The 26,717-nt window shown below is 35.1% G+C and overlaps 1 protein-coding gene across 8 annotated transcripts in view; it reads right to left on the reverse strand.

Moving 5' to 3' along the window:
- TCF12 (transcription factor 12) overlaps positions 1–26,717 on the reverse strand; it is a 395,187-nt gene that overhangs the window by 11,953 nt on the left and 356,517 nt on the right. For 5 of the 8 annotated variants that reach the window (XM_063091485.1, XM_063091487.1, XM_063091491.1 and 2 more), the window contains 6 exons: positions 22,130–22,203; positions 21,064–21,135; positions 20,112–20,318; positions 11,331–11,445; positions 10,227–10,389; positions 5,993–6,225 (listed from right to left, as the gene is read on the reverse strand). In XM_063091485.1, the coding sequence (XP_062947555.1) occupies positions 5,993–6,225; positions 10,227–10,389; positions 11,331–11,445; positions 20,112–20,318; positions 21,064–21,135; positions 22,130–22,203 (864 nt within the window). The remainder of the gene's footprint in view (positions 1–5,992; positions 6,226–10,226; positions 10,390–11,330; positions 11,446–20,111; positions 20,319–21,063; positions 21,136–22,129; positions 22,204–26,717) is intronic. The other 3 variants (XM_063091488.1, XM_063091489.1, XM_063091492.1) reach the window with 1 other exon arrangement.

Here is a 26,717-nt window from a genome sequence, read left to right on the forward strand (position 1 = left end):
GCTGAATAGATATTTTTCAAAGGAAGATATACAAATGGCCAACAGACACATGAACAAATGCTCAGCATCACTAAGCATCAGGGAAATGCAAATCAAAACCACAATGAGATATCATCTCACCCCAGTTAGACTGGCTGTTATCAAAAAGACAGAGAATAACAAATGCTAATGGGGATGAGGAGAAAGGGAAACCCTCCTAAACTGCTGGTGGGACTGTAAATTACTTCAGTCATATGGAAAACAGTCTGGAGGTTCCTCAAACAACTACAGATAGAACTACCCTACAATCAAAAAATCCCACTGCTGGTATATACCCAAAGGAATGGAAATCATCATGTCGAAGGGATACCTGCACTACCATGTTTGTCGCAGCTCTATTTACAATAGCCAAGAATTGAAACAAACCTAAATGTCCATCGATGGATGACTGGATAAGGAAAATGTGGTATATATATAAAATGGAATACTACTCTGCCATAAAAAGAATGAAATTCTGCCATTTGCAGCAACATGGACAACATGGATGAACTGAAAGAAAATTATGTTAAGTGAAATAAGCCAGGAATAGAAAGAGAAATACTGCACGTCCTCACTCACAAGTGGGAGCTAAAAGAAAGTAAACAAATAAATAAAAAAAGAAAGAAAGATACAATCATCACAATAATTCGCTGAACTTTCAAAAGGAGAGTACAGAACTGAGGCCACAAGAGGTGGCAAAGGGAGAGGGGGTGGGAGGGTTAGTGAAAAAATTGGTAAAGTACCACAAAAAAATGATTACATTGTATAATGTTGAATATACTATTAATCCTGATTTGAGCATCAGATAATGCACAGTTATTGATATTCAATGCTGTACCCCACAGATATGTACAATCGTTTCAATAAAAAATAAAAATAAATAAAAATAAAACTAGTCTGTAATGAAAATAATATTTTACAGAAGTGATTTTGTACTTGTTAGATTTTCTTGAAATGAGGACCTAACTAAATAGATCATAGTACAGTTCTTTTTTTGTTTCCCCCTTTAAGCTAAGTAAAAATGTATTTGAATGTGTACATTTCAATACACTTATAGCTTACATTGTAGTTTTAAAAAAACGAAGGACTTTATTGTGGTAATCTTAGAGGACTCTACTGACTATCACTGATGCATAGTGACAAAATTTCATTACAGTTCTAATTTTCTAAGTCCCTGCACTTAGAAAAAGACATAAAGCCTATACCCCCCTGCGAGGAGGATTAAGGAAGGAAAAAAGGTAAACTCTTAGTTAATTTATTAGGATATCTAGTAGGAGAAAATTAGATACCTCTGATATATGAGAAGAGTTTGTCTTTCATTAGTTGTCATGGCCCTTTACTGTGGAGGCAACAGTCTCATAAAATGACCAAAGAGACTGAGAAGAGGGCATAAAATAACATGTAAAATCTGAGGAAGAGAAAGTGAAACTTGAAAGTTTCCAAATTTGAAAGCTGAATTTTCCAATTCAAATAGGCTCACATTTCTCTTACAATGGAACACTGCTTTTAGCTAACTATGACTCTGTGTCATACCAGGATCTAGGAAGCATGATTAGAATAGTTGTAAAGGCCCAGAACCAGAAACTCAAGAAGTCAGGTAAGATCTTGCAGATTCCTACAGCCAAGACACATAAAGAACACTTAGGGCTGGAAGAACCAGAATACCACAGCAGGCTCTAGGAAATGTGAAGTAAATATAGCTTTGACCCCAAAAAAGGCAAAGGCTAGTGTTGCTCTTTCATAGAAGTCAGACATCACCTGTAGTGCATGAGATGTGCTCATCTTCTCACATTTCCATTAGAAGAATTCTAATCATTGACTTCCGGTATGTAGTTGAGGACTTGGCTTTCTTATAATACCATTGTTTCAACATGTTTATAGCAGAAATTTTGGCTAATTCAGTAATCACTTCTTATATTATTATGAGTAGGTAAATATTTATGTTATTATGACTATGTGAAGATACTTACTGAGTCAAGAATTTTAGTGGAAAAAAATTTTTTTACAGTGATTGTTTCTTTGCCCATACAACTGTATGTATTTCCTGTAGTTAATAGTTGCCTTATTTTCTCATTTGTTATAATACTAAGTCCTATCCCCTGCTCTACCACACTAAATGCTACAATAGATCTGTCAAATGACTGTCAATATATTTTCCTAAAATCTCAAATACATCATATTATGTATTATTTACATTTTCTTTTTCTGGAAACCTTTCTTCTGCAGCTAATAGTCTTCTATTTTCAAGGGACTGGTTGCTCTCTAGGCCTAGGGGCTCTTGTCATGGTATTTCTTTTTCCTGTTCTCCTGTGTTAGATCTTTTGTTTCCTGGATCCTATAGCTTTGTCTTTGTTGATTACATCCTTATTATGTAAAGCATATGTTCCAGATGCTTCCTGAGAAAGTGTACATAATAGGTAAAATTTTAAAGTCTTTGCATATCTGAAGTATCTGTACCCTATTTTCACCTTTTGATTAACTTTTGCTAGGTTAAAAATTATTTTTCTCAGAACTTTGAAGGCACAGCTCTACTATCTCCTGGAATCTAGCACTATTTTCCAGAACTCTGATATTTTGACTCTTGTTCCTTTGTCTATAAGTTATTTAAGTTTTGTGCCTAGAAGCTTTAAGATTTTTTTTTTTTTTTTTTTTTTGCCTCTAATGCTCTGAAATTTCATGATAATGTACTTTAGCTTCAGGTCATTTTTTAATCATCATACTTAGCACAAGATTAGATCCTACCAACGTTGAGACATGCATTCTTCAGTACTTGGAAATAAATAAATCAGTTACCACTGCCCCATTTACTTTCCATTTTATGCACATTTTTTTTATTGTCTCATCTGCTATTGTCTTCTTTCTTGTGGGTTAATGTCAGATTCAGGAACCACTGTCCTAGCCCATTTATCTTCAAAGTCACTTGGAGAGCAGGAAACTAAATACCTAATAGTACTTAATCCCTAAATTATCACCAGAAGACAAGTGAGCTGTTTGAGCTGACCTGTGAAAAAGTTTGAGAGGAGGAAGTGTTTCACCACTAACTGAATCTTGAGTAAAGCTGAGAGTACAAACTTGAAGGTAATATGTAAAATTTGCTGGGAAATAGAAATGGCAAGGGTACTGGTAAAATTGTAGCCATGATAATGGAAAGGCTTAAATTACCAATGGCTGGGACCAAAGAGGGTTTGATATATGGGGCACCAAGGCATGAAAAGTGCTCTGGCAAAGTCTCACGCTTGGAAGAGAAGCCACTCTTCCTGCTCTTCTCAAGGATGCACTGCTTGACCTGGATCTGGTTGCCTCCTGGTATAACTACTCACCCAGGGGACATCAGATACAGTCTTGGAGCACCATCTCAAACGAGGAGAGCCAGAGAGTCCAGAGGATGCCAAAGTAGGTTATATAAACAAAATCTATGTCTTTATAGAAACTGCTGGGCTCGCAGACTGCAGGGAGGTACCTGCAGGGATTAAGTGAACAGGTACCAAAATAACTCAAAACTGCTGGAGATAAAGTACAGGAAAGGACAGCTGCTATACCAAACTCTGAAGGTGCAGTCAAAGACAAGGCACAGTTGTGGGCTATATGAAGGTTCTAAATCCTGTATGCTACACAGCCATAAGAATGCCTTCGAAGGAGTCTTATGTGGATTTCAGGGCTTTCACATAAAGCCTTAAGATAAATGCTTTGGGTTCAAGCCCAGAGTTTGAAGGTGGGGGGGGGGGAAGTAGGCTTTTCTGAATATCAAAGCAATCCCTATGAAGTTATAGTTCAGTGTATTTGAAGTCTGTTCAAACTCTAATCAGTCAAAGACCCCTTAGGCAGAGCTTTCCAGAATTATGTGAAAAAGTTAGTACCCGTAATAGTGACCAGAAAGTTAGTAGGCAGCTGGATGAGCCTTGATGTTAGATCCTCTCTCAGATTCAGCTTTTCTGTTCCAGGTGCCTGCATGGGACCAGTGAAAAGTCAAATGCTACAAATGAATAAGGTCCATCTGGTCAAGGTGGAGTTTATAAATTTTTCAAAAACATAAGTATTTCTCATTTTGATGGCCTGGATCTGAGAGTAGGTATCTCCGCTCTTAAAAAAAAGTTTTTAAAAACACAAATGACTATGTATTCTATCTCTAATGCACTGTGGGAGGGAAAGGTGTTGTACTAGAATAAATTCTAGCGCCCCTGTTGACCAGACTTTCACAGCCCAGACGGAAGCAATGGTTTTAACAATAAATGGCTGGGTGGAGCAGGGTAGAAAATATCCTGGGTCAGGCCGAACCCGTGGCTCACTCGAGAGAGTGCGGCGCGGGGAGCGCCAAGGCCACAGGTTCGGATACTATATAGGGATGGCCGGTGTGCTCACTGGCTGAGCGCAGTGCGGACGACACCAAGCCGAGGGTTCTGATCCCCTTACTGGTCATAAAAAAAAAAAAAAAAAAAAAAAGGAAAATATACTGAGTCAAAGATGAGAAGGATGAATATACCTGGACCACTGAACACAGGTGCCTTGCAGCCTTCAGGATGAGACAAAGGCTGTCAGACACAATTCAAGAAAAAAAACCTTTGGTAAAGTGACAGGGGATACCGGTAAGCTCAAGGAATCACTGCTCCTGACAGATGAGTGGACAACAATCAGTATCTTTATGACTATCTCAAGGGAGTCTATAAGTTCTTGAAGATTAGGTTTCCTTAATATTTACCCTCTACAGAAATTTCAAGGGCCTTGGGAGCAAGTATCTGGTTTTAGTAGTAGGTTGGTTATGCATGAAATAATATATTCATCATTTTTATTCATTAAATATATTGAATAAAATATATTTTGGTTAAAAATATTGGAGGGAAGTAGATGGATGAATTAACTACTACTGCATGTTTTTCTGAAAGTTTGTTCAAGTTCTCTAACTCCGATTCCCTAATAAAGAATATTCTTTCTGTAATCTATGTTGGAGGGTTCATGGTTGTAGTTTTGAGCATTTGCACACCCTATTCTTTTTTGAACCTTCCTCAGATAAAATCTAACATAAACATTCAGTAAATAAGAAAGAGTTGCTCTCAATGAAGAAAGACCAGTGGTAGGATCTGGAACCCAGGGCCACATCTATGAATTCCTTGCAAAAAGGCTTAGGATACAGCACTCGTAACACTAGATAAGAAGATAACTAGATATGTGCAAAAATACAAGTATGATGGTAGAACCTCTTAGGGGCAGAAAGCTTCTATTATTTGATAGCCAGGGTCTAGGACATAGCTGGCTGGGACAGAGGAGGTGGGCAATAATTGCATGTTGAACAAATGAAATTTCAAAGCTTCTTCAAGATCCCATCAAACTTCATGAAAAATGAAGAGTTGCCCGAGTTAGTGGTGGGTAAGCCTGTATAAACCACACTTTTGCCCTTAGGGACACACAGGCATGCCAGTGCATGTTAGCCCAAGAAGTTCATGGCATTCCTGATCAGGGATCAGCAAGAAGCCCTGAGACCTTATTGACATAGGTATAAAAGACATCCATATCTGGCAAAGCCATGACAGGCTATGACTAGGCATTCTATTAACCAGCAGGGCCTGGTAGATGCCTTATGGTAAAGCAGGCAAGAAACTGAGTACTGAGAAGTAGGGATGACAGGAAGGAGCAGGGAGGATAACAGGTCTAGGCAGGTACATTCAACAGCATGAGATATCAGAGTCAACAAGAACAAAGGGACACAAAGCATTAATAATGAGCAGCAGACAGAGGCTGTTTGTTCTCTGTCTTGTTTCATAGGATTACTCTGTTGGTTTGTGGGAAGCACTGAGCCTACAGATATTGACCAATACAGCAAAACAAAGGTGAGAACTACAGGGAAAACTTGATCTTGATAACACAGTGTCAAAAGTACAAAGAAAACTTAACAATTTGCCTCAGCAGAAGAGCAACTGTAAACAGAAATGTCTGTCCACCTGGGGCAGAACAGTTATGCATCTCTGCTCAACCTACTTACCTCTGACTTGCTGTTCTAGACTGAGGATGACTGCCACGGCCTGATGAAGAATAAGGAGTTTTGTTTGGGGTTTTTCACTCTTCAAATGAAGTTGACACATTCGACCAAGCTCTTTGAATGCCTCATTAATATCCCGCACACGCAAGCGTTCTCTAGCATTGTTAGCCATCCGCCTTTCCTTCTCTCTTTCTATCTTCTGTTCTGGGTTCAAATCCTCATCTTCATTAGTACTGCTGCAAAATAATGTAATAACAATGTCTCTTAATGTCCCTATAAAGTAAGATATGCTGATTGTGCAAAATTATAAAGTATAAAGATGGAAATAAAAATTACCTATAAATATTACCAAAAAGTAGTGATAGCTGCACTTAACATGACTCTATATTTCTTTGCAGTCTTTCTTCAAGGTATATATATATATATATATATTTGTAGAGTTGAAATTATACCACAGACATATTTAAGCGTTTTTCATTGCACATTATAGCAGAAAGACTTCTTCATGCTAATGAAACTCTTAATAAATGATATGACCACATAATATTCTAGCACCTTGGTATACAAAATTTGATTCACAGTTCAGCAGCATCGGCATTATTGGGAGCTTGCCAAAAACACAGAATCTCACATTCTACCCCAAAACTACTGAATCAGAAGCTGCATCGGAATAAAATCCCCAGCTGATTTATGCTTGAAAGCACTGTCCTAGTACATGACTTTATCATAATTTGCTTAACCTGTGTTCATGAATATATTCTGGCAGTCACCTGATGAGAAGGAAGAAGAAAAGCTTAAGACACAGATTGAGAGACATATCTCAGAAAATGGCTACTTTTTGTTCTAGAGAGATGTATCATCATTAATAGTGATGATTATAAAACATGGGAGAACTGAAACAATATTTTTGAAGGACATATTGGCAAATGAATCCAAAGCCTTAAAATGTTCATTTCCTCTTCCATCAGTAATTCCAATTTTAGAAATTTGCCCTAAGAATGTAATTAGAAATTTATGTAAAGGAAGTTGATCACAGAATTATTTACATTAGCAACATACTGGAATCCAAAATAGGAGATGGGTTAAATAAATTACAGTACATCCAGACAATGGACTACTATGTAGCATCTAAAAATCAATTTGCAGATTATGCTAACGTAAAAGCAGCCAGCCAGGAAAGACCACATACTATATGATTCCATTTACATGAACTTCTAGGAAAGACAAAACTGTGGTAACAGAAAGCAGATCAAGGGTTGCCAAGGGCCAGGGAATGGGGGAGATGACTACAAAGGAGTAAGATGAAATTTTGGGGGGTGGTGGACATGTTCTGTTATGAATATGATGCTGGTTATATGACTTTTACATTTGTCAAAAGGACAAAAACTGTATACTTAAAATTGGTGAATCTTAATTATTATATGTGAATTAAACCTCAAAAACCTCTAATCCCAAACAAAAACAAACAAAAAACCATGCTGCAGAAAATACCTTGGGACAGATAAAAATGTTAAACATATGGTACTGAATAAAAACAATTAAAATTATAAAACTTATGTTCAGTTTAATTCCAATTTAAAATATATTTATGGAAAAAGAGATATTCCTGAAAATGTAAACAGTGGTCAATTCTGAGTAATGGAGTTTCTTGTGATTTTTGTGCATACTTTTCTGTATTTTCCAAATTTCTATAAAGAAAGTAGAGTACATAATTCAAAAAAAAATTTTTTTTGATGGACATGCTTTGGTTTAACTTGTCGAAAGTTCCATTTATATTTCAGAAATAAATGACTGAGCAGAGATTCTCAGAACCTTGAAATAATGTGCACAAAGAAAAAGAGGTTCTTACCTCTTCTCTAATACCTTGAGTGTTATAATGAAGAATATGTACACAACAGATTCTTACTAGCTAATCATCAAGAATTACATAAATGCATTCTTTTGATAATAGGGAATCATTGGCTCTTTGACTTCAAAGGGGACTTTAAAGATCATCTAGTCCACCAGTGTCCAAATGTGGCCACTCATCAGAATCTCTAGAAATATTTAAAAAATACAGCTTCCCAGGTCCCACTACCAGACATGATGATTTACAGGGCCCAGGCACCTGTATATCTAAAATGTTCCAGGGGTCTGTGTAGCAGAGTTGAGAACCACTGCAAGACCCAGAGAAATCAGTGACCTCTTTAGGATCACACAGCTAATTAGTGGTAATATAATGATAAGAACTCAGGTCAGTCCTCCACAGAAACAAACCTACAACACATACCTAAAATTACCATCTAATGGTAACTACAGTACCTTTATTGAGTGCCTACTGCATCCTAGACAGTGTGCAAAGGGCTTTACATGCATCATTTTCAGGTTATTTCCCAAATAATACTATGATAGTCTTTTTTTAGAGAAGAAGGAACTGAGCTCAAAGAACTTTAATAACTTGCCAAACGTCACTTGGCAAGTACGTGATGAAGCCATGATCCAAACCTTTACTTTGTCTAAAGGCCATGTTATTAACTTATTAATTATTATTAACCTATTACACTACCTCTCAATTTCAGATGACCTATAATATGGGTCAGCAAAATATGGCCCATGAGCTGGTCACCTGTTTTTGTAACTAAAATTTTATTGAAATAGCCAAATCCATTTGCTTATATACTGTCTATGGCTGCTTCTATAATAGCAGAGCTGATCAGCTGTGACAGACTATATGACCCACAAAACCTAAAATGTTTACTTTCTGGCCCTTTACAGAGAAAGTTTGCTTATCCCTGACCTATAAGATAATGAGATGTACAGGGAGAAAAGACGCAGATTATTCCCCTTAAAATTTTATTTGAATAATAAAATTATGAAAGAGTTAAGATGCCTTGAAGGAGTGGTTTTTGGATTCCCTGACCCAGTTTTTACTTCTTCATGCCCCTGACAGTTGAGTACAATGCATATTATTATTATTATTTTATTTCTGGGGAGCTGGCTGGTATGGGGATCTGATCCCTTGACCTCATGTTACAAGGCTGCACTCTAACAAACTGAGCTAACTGGCCAGCCCACGATGCATATTAAAATGACAGTATTAGAATCTTAAAATTTCATTTTTCCAAAGAGAAATGATTAGGTGTTGAAAATAGAATGTCAAAAGGCAAAAGAACACATTTTAAGTATGTGAATTACAAAAAGGACTATGCTGATTCTTTTACCAAACTCATAATCTCCTTTGTACCATACTTTAACACAAAGAACATGTGATATATACATATTATTGATAAATAGAAACATATACCAAGAAATAGGACATACTACAAATATACTAAATCATCTAATTTTAATATAGAACTAGAAGAAAAATCTGAAGGAAGAATCTTGAAATCTTTGAAACTAATGTACTTTGTGCCTATATCCATACTTTAAAGAAAGGTCAAGTCAATTTTCAAAAAACTTTCTCTGACAACATCAGTCTCCCTGGAGTATTTCCATTTTCATACTTTTTTCAAATTACTGCTTAAATCAGGAGTCAGCAAACTTTTTCTGAAAAGAGCCAGATGGTAAATATTTTCAGCTTTGTGGGTCATGTAGTCTCTGTGGCAACTATTCAAATCTGCCAATGCAGTGCAAAAGCAGCCACAGACAGTATGGAAATGAACGAGGTGTGGTGGTGTTCCAATAAAACTTTACATAAATAGGCAGTGAGCTGGATTGGTCCATGGCCATAGTTTGCTGACCCCTGGTTTAAATCATACAGTAGAGGGCTGGCCAGTTAGCTTACTTGGGAGGGCATGGTGCTGGTAACACCAAGGTCATGGGTTTGGATCCCAATACTGGTCGGCTACCAAAAAAACAAAAATCAAACAATAGAGTCTTACCATCTACTTAGCCCTTAAATTAATACATTCAATTAATAAATATTTGAATATATCTAAATGTTTGTACCACACAATTTAACTTGTTTTAGCTATTTGGGCGTCTAACAGACTAAGCAACCTGAGGGAAAAGATGGAATTCTTTTTTATCTGTAGACCCTAAAATGATATGGTATAATGGAAAATATAATTTTGGAGTCAAACCTTCATATATCTCCCTTTTAGGGATGTTGTAAGGATTAAATAAAAAAACATACATAAAAATCCCAGCAGTATCTAGAAGATGGCTGGCAGGTAGTAAATGCATGACACCCTTCAGCTTCCCAAGTATTTTTACCCACAACAAATGAAATTTAATACTGGTTGCTAACAAATACCTTGTTCTGCCTCTAGATGAAACCTTGATATCCTTTTGGGAGGATTCATCATCTGATTTCATGTCGTCTGATGAAGGAGGTTCATGAAGGTTTTCATCCTTCTCTTTGTTTTCAGTCTTGATTTCTGTTGGAACAACAGTTCCAGACTGACTTTGCAAGCCACCTAACAGAGGCAAAGGAAACATAAAATAAATGACCAGACTCATTTATGAATTAGAACTAAGGCAGTAAAAAGCTTTCTAGATGGTGAGTATTCTTAGGTGTTACAGGGCTATAATAGAAATCTGAAGATGTAGAAAAGCATATTATTTAGAGCTTTAAAAACTGTGTCCACAAACTTTTTATGGTTTTTACACCATTTGTATTTAAAAAAAAAAAACCCTGACCTTGATGATCAGTGTAATGCTAATTTTCAGGTACTGAACTGAGTAAGGTATGAGAAACTCGATGCATTTTAGAAACTAATTTCTAAAATGCTCCCAAGGTAAAGGAAATAAACTGAACATTTTCCCAGATAATAAAATAAGTGACATGATTAAATGTAACTGGGAGAAATTTATTTTGCTGGTCTTAATATTAGCAATATATTTCTGTTTATTTATAAGCTTTATTGTAACATTGATAACAGTTTGCTATGTATCAGAATTGTGTGTCTCTTCAATTAAATTATAATCTCCAAAACAATGGCTTCCATCATTCATTGTGAGAGCTCTGAGTATACTGAAATGTATACTCAGAAATATCTTTCTCACTGCCTCTAGCTAGGGACAATGGAGGCTAACTCCTAAGGGGAAGTGATTAAGGAAGACAGACATGACAGAAGCAGGAGTAGGGAAAAAGATGACCAGCAAATACCTAACGACGATCTGCACATGAGTCCTTCCATCAACAGACATCTACAACTGGCCCAGGCAGTCATACTTTAGGGCCGAATGGAACCCGAAATATCCACCCTCCTCACTCATGCAGTAGCACTATTGTTTAGAATTTTCACACCTAAGATGACTTTAGATTCACAGATGTCAATCAGGCTGTGAGAAAAGTAACAGTGTTCCACATGATATCTCTGTTTGCATCACTGCTGAAAACCAACGATATAGTTACCTCTATAATTTTCTTGTGTTTTATGGTTCAGGTCTGTGCTTGAAGCAGTGACTGTACTAGACAGGACTGAATGATTGCCATTGAGACTGACAGAGTCTTCTCGATGAGTTCCAACCTAAAGTAAAAAAAAAAAAATTAAAAAAACCCCCAAAAATGGTCACGACAGTTCAGGGCAGTAACTGTCCAAATTCTTTTACTGGATTTAATAGAAAAAACAGTAGTACTCATCTGAATTTAGCAACTTTTTTTGGATGCCACTTTTCTGGTTTTTGGTGGGAATTTCAAAATACTTTATAGTAGTACCACTTTTGAATCAAAACAAAATGTTACTTTTCTAAAAAATGAAAATCCTAACTTTCAAATTTTAAATACCACAGACGGTTGTTGTGAGAAGCAAATAAGCTAACAGAGATAAAGCATTCTACAAGCCATAAAGCACTAAACATTATAGGGTCTATTAATGAGCCTATATAATCAATCTGAAAACCTATTTTATATACTACCTAAATATATTAAAATATCCATGAACTTGCAATTAACAAAATACTATTAGATTCCAAGTAATAGTAGTATTTATCTAACTTTGGCATGCACCCTCCACATACACAGTATCTTAGTTTTTCTTCCTCTAATTGCCTCCCCTCAAAATTTTTAAAAGAGCAGCAAAAGCAATACAAAATTAATTGAAAAGTTTTGCACTATCAGGCAACACAACTGCCATATATTTTTAATCTCAGCTTTAATCAAATTTATACAAGTCACGATTAACCTGAAACAGGCAGGCCAGTAGAGAAGTGTCAACTAGAAGATTAAGCCTTTAATTAAATAGGTTTATTGCCTGGAGTTATACATAAGAACCACAGTTTTTCAATAAATCCTTCAATCCTAGTAAACTGTCAAGCTTTGAATCCCTCTTGAGTAATTAATATAGCTTTTATCTTTCATGATTTTGTATAGATTTTACCGTAAGAAGTATATAAATACTCCTATGCAACTTTATCCTTTGGTTTCCTGTGAGCTAAACAAAAGAAACCAGAGCAAAGTTTTAAGCAATGCAAGCCATTTGGCAGTGCATCTGAATAGAATAATATCAGTTCCTCCACCATACTTTCTAAGAAATGGTTGTCTTTCACCCTTATTCTTTAATGTATTTTTAAAAACCCATTTAATGTAGTCTATAGCTACTTTTCAAATTATTTGAGGATTAGTCGTTGTGAGAATTATTTGTGTCACTGCTCCCTTGGATAATCATTGATTATACCCTTTTTCTAAACCACATAATTTCATCATGCATTAGAATCATAAAATCTCAAAGCTGGGAAGGGACCACAGATACTATGGCAGATTTCCATCCACCTTCCCACCTCAGAGATTTCCCCTCCAAAAACTTGAGAAATCTGAAGAACTAGACCTAAAAACCAATGAAAAATAGACTGTGAAAACTGTATTCAAGAGAGAAAATTATTTGGAAAATGTTTCATGAAATCCTTTCTCAAGGGCATCCTGGTCATGTTTATTCTTAATACCTAAGGGTGATTTCTTGCTAACTATGAAGTACTCAATGACCTAAAAGAAAGGTCAGTTTAAAACCCCATTTTATAAAAATACTTGTAGATAAGGGATAAATATAATATATAGCTACAAGTTCTTTGGAACCTTAGAAGCCTAAGCCTATTCTCAAGATAAAACTTACTAGAACACTTTTGACTGGCTAAGGAAATCACTGCAGGATAAGTAAAAAAAAAAAAAAAAAAAAGCTGAAAGCTCTCTTTATATTTATAATAATGTGGACTTAAAACTTCCTATGATCTTTGGTAATACATGCTAATTCTGTTCTTAGCTGGTATTTTGAACTATCACACCAAATAATTAAAGGAAATAGTCTTTTAAAATCTAAACTTTAAACATATGTGTGTTTACCATATATTATACATAATATATATGTGAAACTCATTTTATAGCTCTGTAAAACAATACCATTGACCAGTAACAAACTGAATTTTCACTCAGTTAAATGAGATGCATCTGCTGGATTGACTTCCTTTTATTTTATTAGTATAAATAATTCTTTGATTTTCTGAAACTCAACTAATAAAAAATGTTCTGATACTTCCTTTCTGATGAACAGCTTGGCAGACATAGGGATCATTATCTAAATGATAAATCTTTGGAATTTTGCCTTTCCCTTAAAGAAATCAGAAAGGTTGCTTGATTTGTTTTGGGATATACATGCCAACAAATTTTTTTGCCTCTGTGGAATACTATATACTATTTTCTCATATCAATCTACATTATTGGCTTTCAAAAGAAAAAATTTAATTGGTACACAGAATGAAAACATAAGCCTTTAAAAGATAGCCTCAGACTAGCAGAAAGCTTGAAGTCTGGAGTTTTTCATGTTAATGAAGTTAGCAGAACTTTTTCTTTGTAACTTGATTCCCTGTGCAAATGGCCCTCGTATATTTTCTGGAGAATTTGACTTTCACAGTTTCTACAGTTCTCTTTAACCCTTGCTCACCCTCACTCCCATGTCCTCCCTTTAATCTGCAGCTCCACATTCAAATGGCTCTGTCTACACACACAACAGGTGTATAAACAGTTCTTTGTCTGAGCCTAGATCCTGTGGGGCCAGTCAGATAGGACCCTGTTTAATTGTTCATCTCGTTAGCATACAGCTGACAAGCTGCTGCTGCTGGGGGAGTAGCAGGGGAAGGCAAATCCCTAGGCCTGCTATGCTCTAAATTTCAATTATTATGAAGATCCTCATTTCAGAATAAAAGGCCCATCCCATTAAATGACATCATTCATCACACTGAATCTTCACAATCTGTGTATGGACTTACTTTTGTGGGAGTACCCAACAAGGGACTTGTTTTCATTTAATTCTGCCAATGGCTTTCACACTCACAATGGAAAAATGTTAAATCTCATTAGTTGAGGAATGAGAGGTGTTCTTAAGGGACAGACTGAAAAATACTCAGTATAAAATTCCTCTCTGATTTTGAATTCTGTTCTAATAATATGTTCAATTTGTACCATTCACTGAATACTAATGATTTAAATGAATAGTAATGATTTAAATTAATCAGCATTAGGATTTGGTTCCCAGTGCCAGCCAGCCACCAAAAAAAAAATTTTTTTTTTAAATTAATTAATCAGCATTAATCTATAGACCAACAAAGGACCATTATATAATATACTGTCTACCCTAAGGTACTGTTTTATCTGAAGAGGGACTTCATGCTATAAACCTGGTTTGCCATTTAAGTGATATTTCCACAAATGTTTAAGCACTATGGTTTTCAAACTTTAAAAACTTTGGACAATTTTGAATTTTAAAATGTTGCGCAAACCCTTAAAAAGCACTATGGTGTGGTCTTAAAAAAAGAAAATTTTAAAAAATTGCCCATTTAGGAAAACACTGGCTAGAAATAGTAAGAGAGTGAGTGGTTAAAAGTAAAAACTTTCAGGCCAAGCCAGTGGCGCACTTGGGAGAGTGCGGCGCTGGGAGCTGGGAGCGCAGCGCCGCGGGTTTGGATCATATATAGGAATGGCCGGTGCACTCACTGGGGCCAGTGAGTGCCGGTCACGAAAAAAACAAACAAAAAAAAAAAAGTAAAAACTTTCTATTTAGTTGAATCCTAAAACACAATTTCTATAGCATATAAACATATACTACTAAAATTAAATATTGTCCGTATGTAAGGTTAAAAGGATCCCAAATTTATTTTGACAAGTGACAAAAATGCTAAGGTAATTTTAAATGAAATATTACCCTATTTGCCATTAATCTTTAATAACTTAATCTTAAGTCTTTTGGAACTAAGATATATATAGTTTCTCTAATTGCTTTAGGATTTAGAAAACAGATATGATTTAAAATTTTAAATCACTGTATAAAGTAGCTTTTAAAATTTTATTTTATCAACATACAATGTAGTTGATTTTCAAGTCATAAAGTTGCTTTAAATTCTATAATTTAACATTATTTACTATGCTCTCTTACAAGAATACCACACTTCTCCAACCATAGCTTAAACAATGAAAAACCCAATACCAAAAAATTAATTACGTGAAACGCCTGGATTAAATTTCCTAAGGGCTTGTAATGATGAAATCAGAAGAACTCACGAATGGAATTTTATTCTATATCATAAATAAGGCACTTTCTAAGATCTGTATCAAGCTTCCATTAGTACAAAAAGCTTGTAATCTCAGTTTGGTCTGAAGGTGAAATCACTGATTGAGAACTTTCTGTTAAAGATAAAAGTGCTATCATGGAGCTATCTTGTTGGGCCTAGGTATTTAGATATTTCAACCATAAACAGACGTGATGTATGATAACTTTGTATTGCTGAGACCGCTTTGTAATGCACAAATGAAATTAATGATTCCATTCATTTTTCCACTTAATTTTTCTTCCTGTCAGCAGTTTTATTCCAAAAGTTTACTCTTAAACTAAATAAATGGGAACAAAACCAAAGCTAAATGCTGACATTAGAATACTTCTAAAAACTTTGATTTTGTGTTTTAGAATTTAAATGATATATCAGTATCACATACTAATGAGCGTGTCTGACAAAGTCTTAAGTATTATATTTGCTTTAAGCAAATATAGAGAAATATGTCAAAAATATTGAAAAGGAGTAGGAAATTAAATAAATGAAAATGTTAACCCCACTGAAAAAGAAGAGCAAATATTTAAAAGATGCTAGGCTGGATACACTAATTACATAAAAAGGAGTAGGAATTACTCATATCCTAGTTTCTTTTTACAATATGATTATCTTGCAGGAAATTTAATTTTTGTGTATATTAGGTAGCTAAAATATGTTAAAAGCCTTCTGTGCTTGAAACCTCACTTAATTCTAAACTCTGATACTAGTCAAGTATGTCCAGTTAAAAGAAATAATAGCCAAAATTAAGTGTTTTAATACTGACTCCTATTAATGTATATTTTTGTCAGGTGGTGGTCTTCCTCTTCGTGTGGTGTGTGTGTGTGTGTCTGTCTGTCTCTCTCTCGCTCTGGCTGGCATAGGAATCAAACCCTGGACCTTGGTCTAACCAACTAACTGTCTTTTGAATTCATTGGTGTAAAACATAAAAGTATTTTTCCGGAGCAATTAAAAAATACCAGACAATAATTTGACCTATCAGACATGAAGATGGATCTACTACAAATTAATGCTATCAGTTCTGGATGACCTCACTGGCATAATCTTTTTGTAACTAAAAACAATGTAGTGACAGGTTCTCAACAACAGAGACTTTTCCTTGATCAAGGACACTGTTTTGGTTAACCTGTCCACGTAGACTTTGTACTACAAATAACCTCGATCACCGGCTTGTTTACATTGCAGGCTGGGAACTGAATTATCTGTACCACTATTATCCTGCTATCAGCTCTTATTCTTCCACTCCCAATGCATGCTGGCTCACCTCAAATACTCCAATTACTTTAACAAAACTCCAAAATCACTCATTAAAACAAAATAAGCAAAACGTTACAGGCTTCAAGAAAAAGAAAAAACATGCTAACCTTCATTACCTGCTCTGGAAAGCCAATTTATGCTTTAAATCAGGAATCGGCAAAGTACAACCTGTGGCCAAATCTTGTTCTAGTTTTTTAATAAATAAAGGACCCTCTTTTTGTAAATAAAATTTTATTGGAATACTGCCACACCCATTTGTTTTCACATTGTCTATGATGGCTTTTGTGTTACAATGTCAGAGTTAAGTAGTTGTGACAGAGACCATATAGACTGCAAAGCTGAAAATATTTACTATCTGGCCCTTTATAGAAAAAGTGTGCTGACTCCTTTTCTAAATGCCAGGAGGGAAAGCAATATCATATTTAAACCCTACAATTAGGATGCTGACCTACAGTAATGCCCATTAGAACACAATTACAAGAAAAATATTATTTGAATGTTCTGTGGAGTTCCTGAAAATGATATTTATGTTTGTCAGAAAAATTCTACTCTCTGCAAGAAATAAATGGAATGATGAAAATTAAATGTTTTTGAAAGAAGTTGATCTCACAAATACTGCATGGTGATACAGAATTGCTAATAAACTGATATTTCTGTAGTCACTTTAATTTTGGCCTTTATTTTTAGAAGCCTAACACAAACTAATGTCTGTCAACGCAGGAAAAAGTATATAAACTTCTAGGAAGTTCAACAAGACAAAAAAAGGAAAGTGATTCCAGAATGTAAAATTGCATTATTTCTTAGTCATGATCAGTTAGGAGAATAAATGGAAGTGAGAAGGGAACAATAAAAGGAGGAGGTTAACTCTTGGAGATGGCTGCCAACATTTACAAAAACGTATCCTCCAAACACACCCCCGTGCAACAATATGAAAGAGTTGATTTTATACGTGGGTACTGAGCATGTAAGCAAGGCACTGGTTCCAGCAGTACTGATGGTCCCCTGACATGGATAAGAGCCGCCAGAATAAGATAAGAGTCTTCCTCCACAACATGCCTAAGACTCAGCTGGGAGAGTCACTGGCAGACTGTTATTTTCATTTTATTCCACCCTCTGGTCTTTCTGCTGAAGCTGAAAACAGGACTCAGAGTTTAAAAACTTTGGAAGGATGGGTGAAGAATAGTGACTCACCTGACAGTGTCAGATTTTGTCAGCTAAAACTTTATCTTTTTGAGGGATAAGCCTGGCAGAAACATCTGATCTCCACCACTGGGAAGCACTAGTGATTGTGTGTGGATGTTGTGGAGATAGCAGATGGTGTCTGGCAGATTCTTAACAGGTCTGTGCCCTCTAGGAAGTTTATAAGAACTGAAGAGAGGACCTTGATAGACACACCAAGAAACAGCTTGGGCTTAATTGCTGTGACACTGATGTTACTGCCAGACTTACCTCATGTTTCAGAAGACCGTTTTTCTAGACTGCTTTGAAATTTTTCTTGTATAAGAATACCTCTGGCAGCACTTTTGTTGATGTTCTAAAGCAGGGAGCACATTCTTGTAGAATATAGTGTGAGCTACTTCCTTAGTTAAAAGTTTCAGGGCAATATCAAATAAAACAATTTCCCCTTCTACCAGTCCTTTCTAAATGTACTAGTTTCTATATGGCTTTGGAGGACTAGATTTTGAAAAATCTCTTTTCCTATTAAGGCACATCCAAATTTGGTAAAAACAACCTCCTTAACACAGAAGTTCCATTTTATACAAACTTCACATTTATTGGGAGGAGCCAGAGATATAGAAAATATTACAGCAGATAAGTAGGTATAGGAGCAGTAAGTTAGTAACAGTGAAGAATTAAAAAATGATTAGGAGGTGAGGAATAAGAACCGCAAATGTTGCAGTTGACATAAACTTGGGATACAAGTATACTGATTTTCAAGTCATTCTTCTAAATGATACTTAGCATTTCAACAAATTATTAATAATTAATTTGCTACTCTACATTCATATTTGCAAATACCATTTTATTGGTCTTACTAACTATACCATTAAAATTATTTTATTACTAATAGTGATAATAATACCCCCTATTTCTATGTTTAATAATTCATAAATATTTTCACATTTATTGCTATGTATCAATAGCAACAAAAACTAACTTAAAAGGTACCAGAATTTCAAGATTTCCTGACTTTAAATGAAAACAAAGAACTGGTGGTTAAGATATGCAGGCATCTCATGTTATCCATGCTGCTGAAAACACTGTTCTCAAAAACAAGGCAGCCTTGTTTGATGTTTACTTTGGAGGCTCCAAAATGAATATAAATGTCTTTAAGACATGTGAATGTGAAAATCTGGAACCTATTTTACAGAACACAAGCCTTCAGCATTTGGGGCACCTAATTATTCTGATGATAGGTGAGTTTTAGCCTTGATCACATGCCTTACAGGTAGAAATCTGTTTCACAGGAGAAAATTTCACAGCAGTCAATGAACCTTAAAAAACCATGTCAGAAACATGCAAACACATGGTATCAGTTAAATAGCAGGTTCAAAAAGAACTTCATTCCTTTAAAAGATAATTTGGATAAAAAATAATGTAAGACATTCAATATAGAATTTTTGATGTATATGGCTACAAAAGTCTACTTTTTCTCCCCCTCTAAAGAACTACCATGTTTTTAAAAAGATGGATTGAATTATTTTACTGTCTTCAGGGATTAATCTAAAATTGCTTCCTTTCTTTGTTACTTAAATTACAGCCATTCTAAAACTACCCTCTGCCCCATTTTTTCTTTTGTTCTTTTTTTTTTTTGGCATCTGGCTGGTATTGGGAGATGCTTGACTTGATGTTGTAACGCCACACTCTAACCAACTGAGCAAACTGGCCAGCCCCCCATTTTCTCCTTCATTTGGGAATAAAGTTTAAATTTTGACCTGTACAAATTAGTTTCACATTCTTTCTGCTATTGAAGGCTGGTTCCAAATTATAATAAACAACTCTTCTAAACCATAACCCTTGAAATTCAGTCTTGCTTTATCACCTTTGCTTTTCAGACTTCCTATTTCAAGGCAAAAAATGTTATGCCAATTATTACTGAAGTTGCTGAAAAAAATCCAAGTTCTCTTGGATAAAATGATCTCTGTAGAAAGTTTCTGCTTTTTGTACATGGTCATAGCAGGATTTTAAGGTCCAATATTAAGGGACCCTGCCCAAGACAGTAAAGAAAATTCTTAATAGTTATTCTTCCTTTAAAAAATAAAGACCTTCTTCCCCAAAGATTTCATTAAAAAACACTTAGGATAATAGGCTTCAGGGGTTATTACAAAAATGATGAAAACTATTTTACCATTGAAGCTGATCGACTGCTTGAAACAAGGCTTGACCCTCCATAGTTTGAACTGAGGCTTCCAATTGGTGCATTATGGGATGGTCCCAATAAACTGTGTATATCATTGTGACCAGCAGGCAAACTGGTGGAAGGTCCCACAGCATGGTTCCGCAGCACATGGATAGCATCATCCAGTCTGTCTAAACGATCCTCCATTCGAGACTGCTGTAAGGATTGAAAAAAACATGGAGGTTACAGCTGATTATCTGTTAAATTCATTAAACTGCTATGTTTCCTACTTTGGGATGTGTGGAAGATAGCAAGTGAAATGCAATATCAAGTAGCTTCTAGAGCAACTACCTGAACTACGAATCAACAAAAAAAGAAAGGTTATCTGTAGACTATGCTAAATTTTCAAAGCTTCAGAAACAAATGACTGCTTTATAAAATAAATTTACTAATCTACCATGAGGTTATTTCTTTTAGCTTCTACAAAAGATGAAGGATACTATGTTGATATTCAATTATAGCCGATAAAAAAGGATAACCTGTACTTTAACACTGATCTTCAAATGATGGCAATTTGGGGAAGGGTCCTCAAATCCATCAGTTCAAGATATAATTTTAAGTGAATAAAGCATACCTATCTTAAATGGTAGACACATCCAGATATGCTCTTTGAAGAAATGACATTGTCTGTCTGTGGATACACACATGCCCCATACACAAACATATTAGAATTAAAAAAAATCAAATGCACATGCCAGTAGAGCTCTTTTAAAAAGAATCACTCTCAACAACGTAAGAGACAAAAGCCTATTCTTTCTTATACACTGTTACAAAAACTGAAACGGTCAATTGTTTGATTTTAAAAGACTTCGGAGTCTGTATAGCATGAAGATTTTAAATGGATAATGGGAAGTATAATTAATTGAAACACAAAAAAGGCACCATCTAAAAGAAATAGTACCTCACAGACATCCTTTAAGAAGGACATTGCATCTTGCAAATGCTCGTGAAGTTGCTGCTCAACTCGATTTTTCTGGCAAAGTCAAGACAGAACAGGAGGCAAAGCACAGGTTAAGATTAACTTCAAAAGAGATGAGGAAATAGCTGATGTGCATGTCAGCATAACGTGTTAGTACAGTTAACGCGGAGACCTGAGAGATCTACTTGTATTAAGGTATGAGAAGGCCGGGATTCAACAGGGAAGTTACAAGGTTAGCATCTAAACAGCGCACATAGCTTATATCTGCTGTTTGAAAACTTTCTTTCATATAAAAATGTTCTGTTAGTCAACAGAAAAAGAACGTTCCATTTGTAACCTGGAATTATTGAACGATAGCATGACTTAGCATTCCATCAAATCACCCTTATTTTGTTTTTATTATATTTTGTAATTCTGGGTTACAACTGTAAGCATAAAAAAGCAACAGTAGTTAACATTCTACCACAAATTCTTCACTCTTAAGTACCTAGAAGATTCCTTTATTCTACTACCTTTTTTATGTTTGTTAAATAATGTTTTGCTTGTATGAGTTGCATAATACATTCCTTTTTATAAGAAAACACGGGAAATAACACTTTCATGACAAAAATACTTGATATTCATTTACAATTTTTAATGGAATTGTAATAAACTATACACTGTATTACCATACGAGAAAGAATAAAATAACTGTTTTGCATCGCTGGATTAAATTGTCTTGCTTTCACTTGTCTTTTTAAAAAGTTTCCTCTTACAGTAAACATAAAAGTACAGAAAAATTGAGCCCTAGATTTATCAAAGAAACAAAAATCCCATAATACTATATTTTAACACCAGCTGTCCTGACACCAGAAACTTGATGTCCCAAAGAACAGATGGCAAAAGGCACACCCAATGTGTCTCATATTGTTCAACTAAATCAGGCCATTTGTTAGCAAAGAATTCATGTGTAATGCTATCCTACTGTTTCCTCATTGTTACGCAAGATTTGCTAAGGAAAAAAACCCTCTAAACTATCAGATAAAATCGACCTGTAAGAGGCTCTTACCAGGGAGTGGAGTGAGTTTTCATAGCTTGGGGATGAAGGAGCTTGCCCTCCAGGCCTGGGCCACTGACTGGTACCTGTTAAAACCCAAAAGCACCCACACACCTATGTTAACTCAGTGATCTTGATAATGTTCTGAAGGAAAGGGTAAAGATACTCGATAACTATAAATACATTTACGTGAACATTTTTGTTCAGCCTTCAGCATAGTATTGGCTACTTATAAGCCCAACACATTAAAAAAGTCTTTCATTATTAATACAACAGTGTAGAAAGCTAAAAAAACAAAGACAAAAAACCCTGTATTTTAAAACACACTACTTTTATGTTTGTATATTCTTCAGACTATGTCCACATCTAAGGATATGTATGCACTTATAAATGCATGTACTTTTTTAGTCTGTGCCTCCTCATCCAGTGGTTTTACATATTCTTTGATAATACTATTAATGAGTACGTAATATTCACCTGATTCTCTACACTATAATTTGCTTAGCCACCACTACCTTATTGCTGCACATTTTGGTTGCCACTAATTATGAATAGTGTTAGAGTAAACATTACTGTGCTTTTTCCTGGGGGAGGGGGAATACATCTTGAGGATAAGTAGCATTTCTGAATTAAAGGGTATGAATATATTTATGATCCTCAATTCATAAGGCCAAACTGCTTTACTAAAGTATACTACTAACTGATAGTTTTACAATGCATAGATGAGCCAATTTCAAATGACTGCAAATGCACATAGGATTATCTGCTGAAAATTTCCCAACCCGAAATACATTACTTAATTCAGAAAATATCATTATAAAAACTTTTGTTAAATGTTGTTTATTTTTCAACGTTAGAAAGTAGAAACACAATGAAAAAACAAGATAGAAAAAAAGAAAGGATAAAAGTTCGGAGTGGAAAGAATAAAAAGGAAAAAAAATGAATTCATCCATATGTTGGCGGAATGCAATATTTTCATGGTCTTGCCAAAATAGCTTTAAAAGGATAAAAACGATTGATCAAAAATCTTCATTTATTTCACGACTGTGCATTTGAAATAAGTTATTTACAGACAATAATAAAGACCATTCAATTAAATATACATTATTGTTCCTAATAAAAGCTTCAGTGACAATCTGAACTATATTAGAAATCTAAATTGGAAGTTGAAGGTTTACTTAATCTGTCTGGATTTTTGCTAGATGAAGTTTAAATTGTGTTACACCAGAGCCCATTGTTGCAGGTCAATTTACCATATCTAGGAAGCTAAAAATAATGTAACACTACAACTTACCTGCTGTCTCAGAAAAACTTAAGGCAAATCAGAAGTATTATAGTTCATTTAAGCTGAACAACACCTTTAATTACTAAACAACCTAGTAACTGTATTTCCATCAATCATATACATTTTGCAAGTTGAAAAAACTGGATACACAGATTCTTAATAACCTGATTAGATTTTACAATTAGCTATACACACACTTTTGTGATTATACAAATAAATTTTAAACACTAAAATTGTGAGAAAAATGTTATACTTCAGTTAATTATTTTACTTATAAGCAAATTATAAACAAATTATTTTGAGGACCATTAAAGGTTTCCTGCTAGACACAAAAAAATATAATCATGAATCAACTACACAAACAAATTATGGACAATCTAAAATTGCTCACTGAAACAGAAGCTTGTGGGCTAATTTTATAATAAATAAGTAGAACTTAGCAAACACAAAAACTCAGTAACTAACTATATAAAGAATTCATTAAAAAACAATCAGCCAACACTTTACCACTGATTTTAGCATATTAATAATTTCAAAGCACTGATACAGAGTAATGAATTTTATGTATAGGTTAATCATAATCTATTTACAAAAAGACCCTAAATTATTTTTAAAAAATACTTTCCCTTAATGTATATAATATTTTACTTGTCAATCATTTTGCTCTACTCCTCCTCCAATTCCCTTGGGTGACTGGCCTGTGACAGGAGTTTGATCATCAAATTACTTAATTTGCATGAAATATGAATACAAGTTTTATGTTTAAACACCTCAGAATTGTCAGCATGCACTTGCTTTGCAAACAGGAAGTTTTGTGGTTCTTCACTAGCTTAATGCGGAATCAGATGTGTGCACAAAGTTACTCAGGTAAGAAATTATCTATATTCATAATTTTTTGATGGTGATATGAAAAAACTATACTAAGGTCTATCTCCAAAATGCAATCCACTAAACCAGAAAAAAATACACATACACTTAAACTTATTTTGTTTTTATTATAGATTGGGCTTTACCACTGTAACAGACTTAGTTAAAATAGAATACCCGTTTGAACTCCACACAAATGCCAAGCTATATTTATTTCATAGCTAGAGCACTTCTAACCCCATCAAGTCATTTAAAATATTCATGGTATTGGTCACAAAGGAGATGACTAGATAGTTAGACAAGAGAGTTAGTTTAGCAGAAGTCAGTACTATGGCTAATAAAACTCAAAGGAGGGTATAGAAGTTTAGTGCATACTAGGAGTTAGCAGACCCACATTCTGGTTGATCTGTACTATCAATTAATTTTGTGAGCCCTGACTATAAAATAGGGACACATAGGTTTTGTTTTTAATCTGTGTCACATTGCTAGTCAATAGGTATGAGATATGAAAGTGCGCACTTCAGAATAAGCCTAAAGGTCTTTTCTTGATGTAGATCTATCATGTAATAAATGAAGGAAAAAAGTACATATCCTAAGACTTTCGTGATCTTGGACCACTGCTGACTTATTAGCTATGGACGAGACCTTTGCGGGTGGGGATGGGATTCAAATTCTGCACAAAAACCATAATGCTAGCATGCCTCTTGACACTAGAGAGCCCTACAGCTTCGTCTCTTCATAAAACTAGTGTGTGAATAAAATATACAAGTTAAATTTAGAATCATATTGGTGTCTCCTGCTTGCAGTCATCAACTGTAGCATTAATACACAAATGTGAAAAAACAAAAGTGCAAAGGCTGGAAATGTCAGGGGTTTCCTAGAGAATGCGATATTTCCCCCCTCCTCACCTGTCACTTGATGTTTGGTGGTAGACATACAAATAGGGATTGGGCTTATACTTTTTTCTAGTAGAGAAGCACAAGCTCTCAACTATTCTGTGTAGGAAACAATTTCCGTAATTGCCCCAAGCTTTTTATTGACCACCTAAAAAAGTCAGCTCTTATACAAGAAGAATTATAATAAACCTAATTGATATTAAAACCTATTAAACATTTCCAGAAAAAAAAAAAAAAACTAGCTGGGTTATTAGGAAAACAGAATTGAATTATTTGGCTAGAAAATCTGGAAAGGCTTTGATCACTAAATCTAACATTCACCCAGTGTTTCTGATCTGCTCTCACTCTGAGTGGGACTTAGTAAGTACTTCACTTACTACAATTGGTTAATTAATTTAGAGAATAGATCCCAACATTTTGCATGGATTAGAGAATTCTTAGGACCATTACCACATATTTTCTTATTTTGTTAGTTGTTTCTCTTTGTAATCTCATCCTGAACTCAAGCTTTCATGAGACTCTCCTTTACGAGGAAAAGGTTGGATAATCCTAATCCTTAATATAGCACTTTGCTTTCCACAATCTGGCCCCACACAACTTTTCCATCTTAGTGCTTCATACTTCCATCTGTGAAAAGTTCATCGTCATCTCGATGACTCTGGAGGAACAGGTCACATACTTTCTCACATCTGGATCTTACGCTCTTCCCTTTATACCCAGAAAACTCCTTTTCCTCCTTTTAAAATCCTACTCTTCTTCATGAAACCTGTACTGACCACTCATTTAGAGTTAATTTGGATGGTTTTATTTTCATGTGTTTATCTGTTATTTTCTCAACTAGACTGAAAATCTGAAGTCAGGTAACTGATTTAACACCAGGCACTCTGACAGATGATAAAAATAAATATCTCATTAATTGAACTAGCCCAAAGTGAGGATTCACCTTTCTCTCTCTCTTCATTTGTTTTTACTGTAAATGTTATGAGGATTGCTACTGAGAACTGCAATTACTGAACATTTATTCATTTACATTCTAGAAGGAGGAAAAGAAAGGCAAAGGATGGTTTTGCTGTCTGCCTTCCAAGCTCCCTTAAACACATTTTTAAACACAAATGCTTGTGTCTTTTCCTACATTACAGCTATAGTAGACACAGCCATTTCTCTTTTCTACCTTGATGCCAGAGCCCTGATTTTGTTCACAAGGGGGTGGAGGGTGAGTCTATCCTTTCCTACTATGAACCAGGAGAGATTAAATCTATTTTTAGCTCTTGGGATAAATGCTAATGCCTAAAATAAACATGGTGGTTCCATTTCTATTGCAAGCAACTGTGTTAGGCCCAATGCTGGCCAATGAGACATGAGGGGAAATCTGTTGAAGAGGCTTCTAGAAAAGGATCCTTAAAAGCCAAGGAAGAGATGGTTCTTTTTCTTCTACTGGACATTGTTCTGTCTGCATATGGTACGTTGAACTTCTGTCTTGCCACTAGCCTGAGGAAGAATTGCAGAGAAGTAGGGTAGGAGCCCTGAAACAGAGGCCAAGACCCTGCCGGCT

The sequence above is a fragment of the Cynocephalus volans genome, chromosome 3, assembly GCF_027409185.1.
Source record: "Cynocephalus volans isolate mCynVol1 chromosome 3, mCynVol1.pri, whole genome shotgun sequence".
In the NCBI taxonomy this organism is placed as follows: domain Eukaryota; kingdom Metazoa; phylum Chordata; class Mammalia; order Dermoptera; family Cynocephalidae; genus Cynocephalus; species Cynocephalus volans.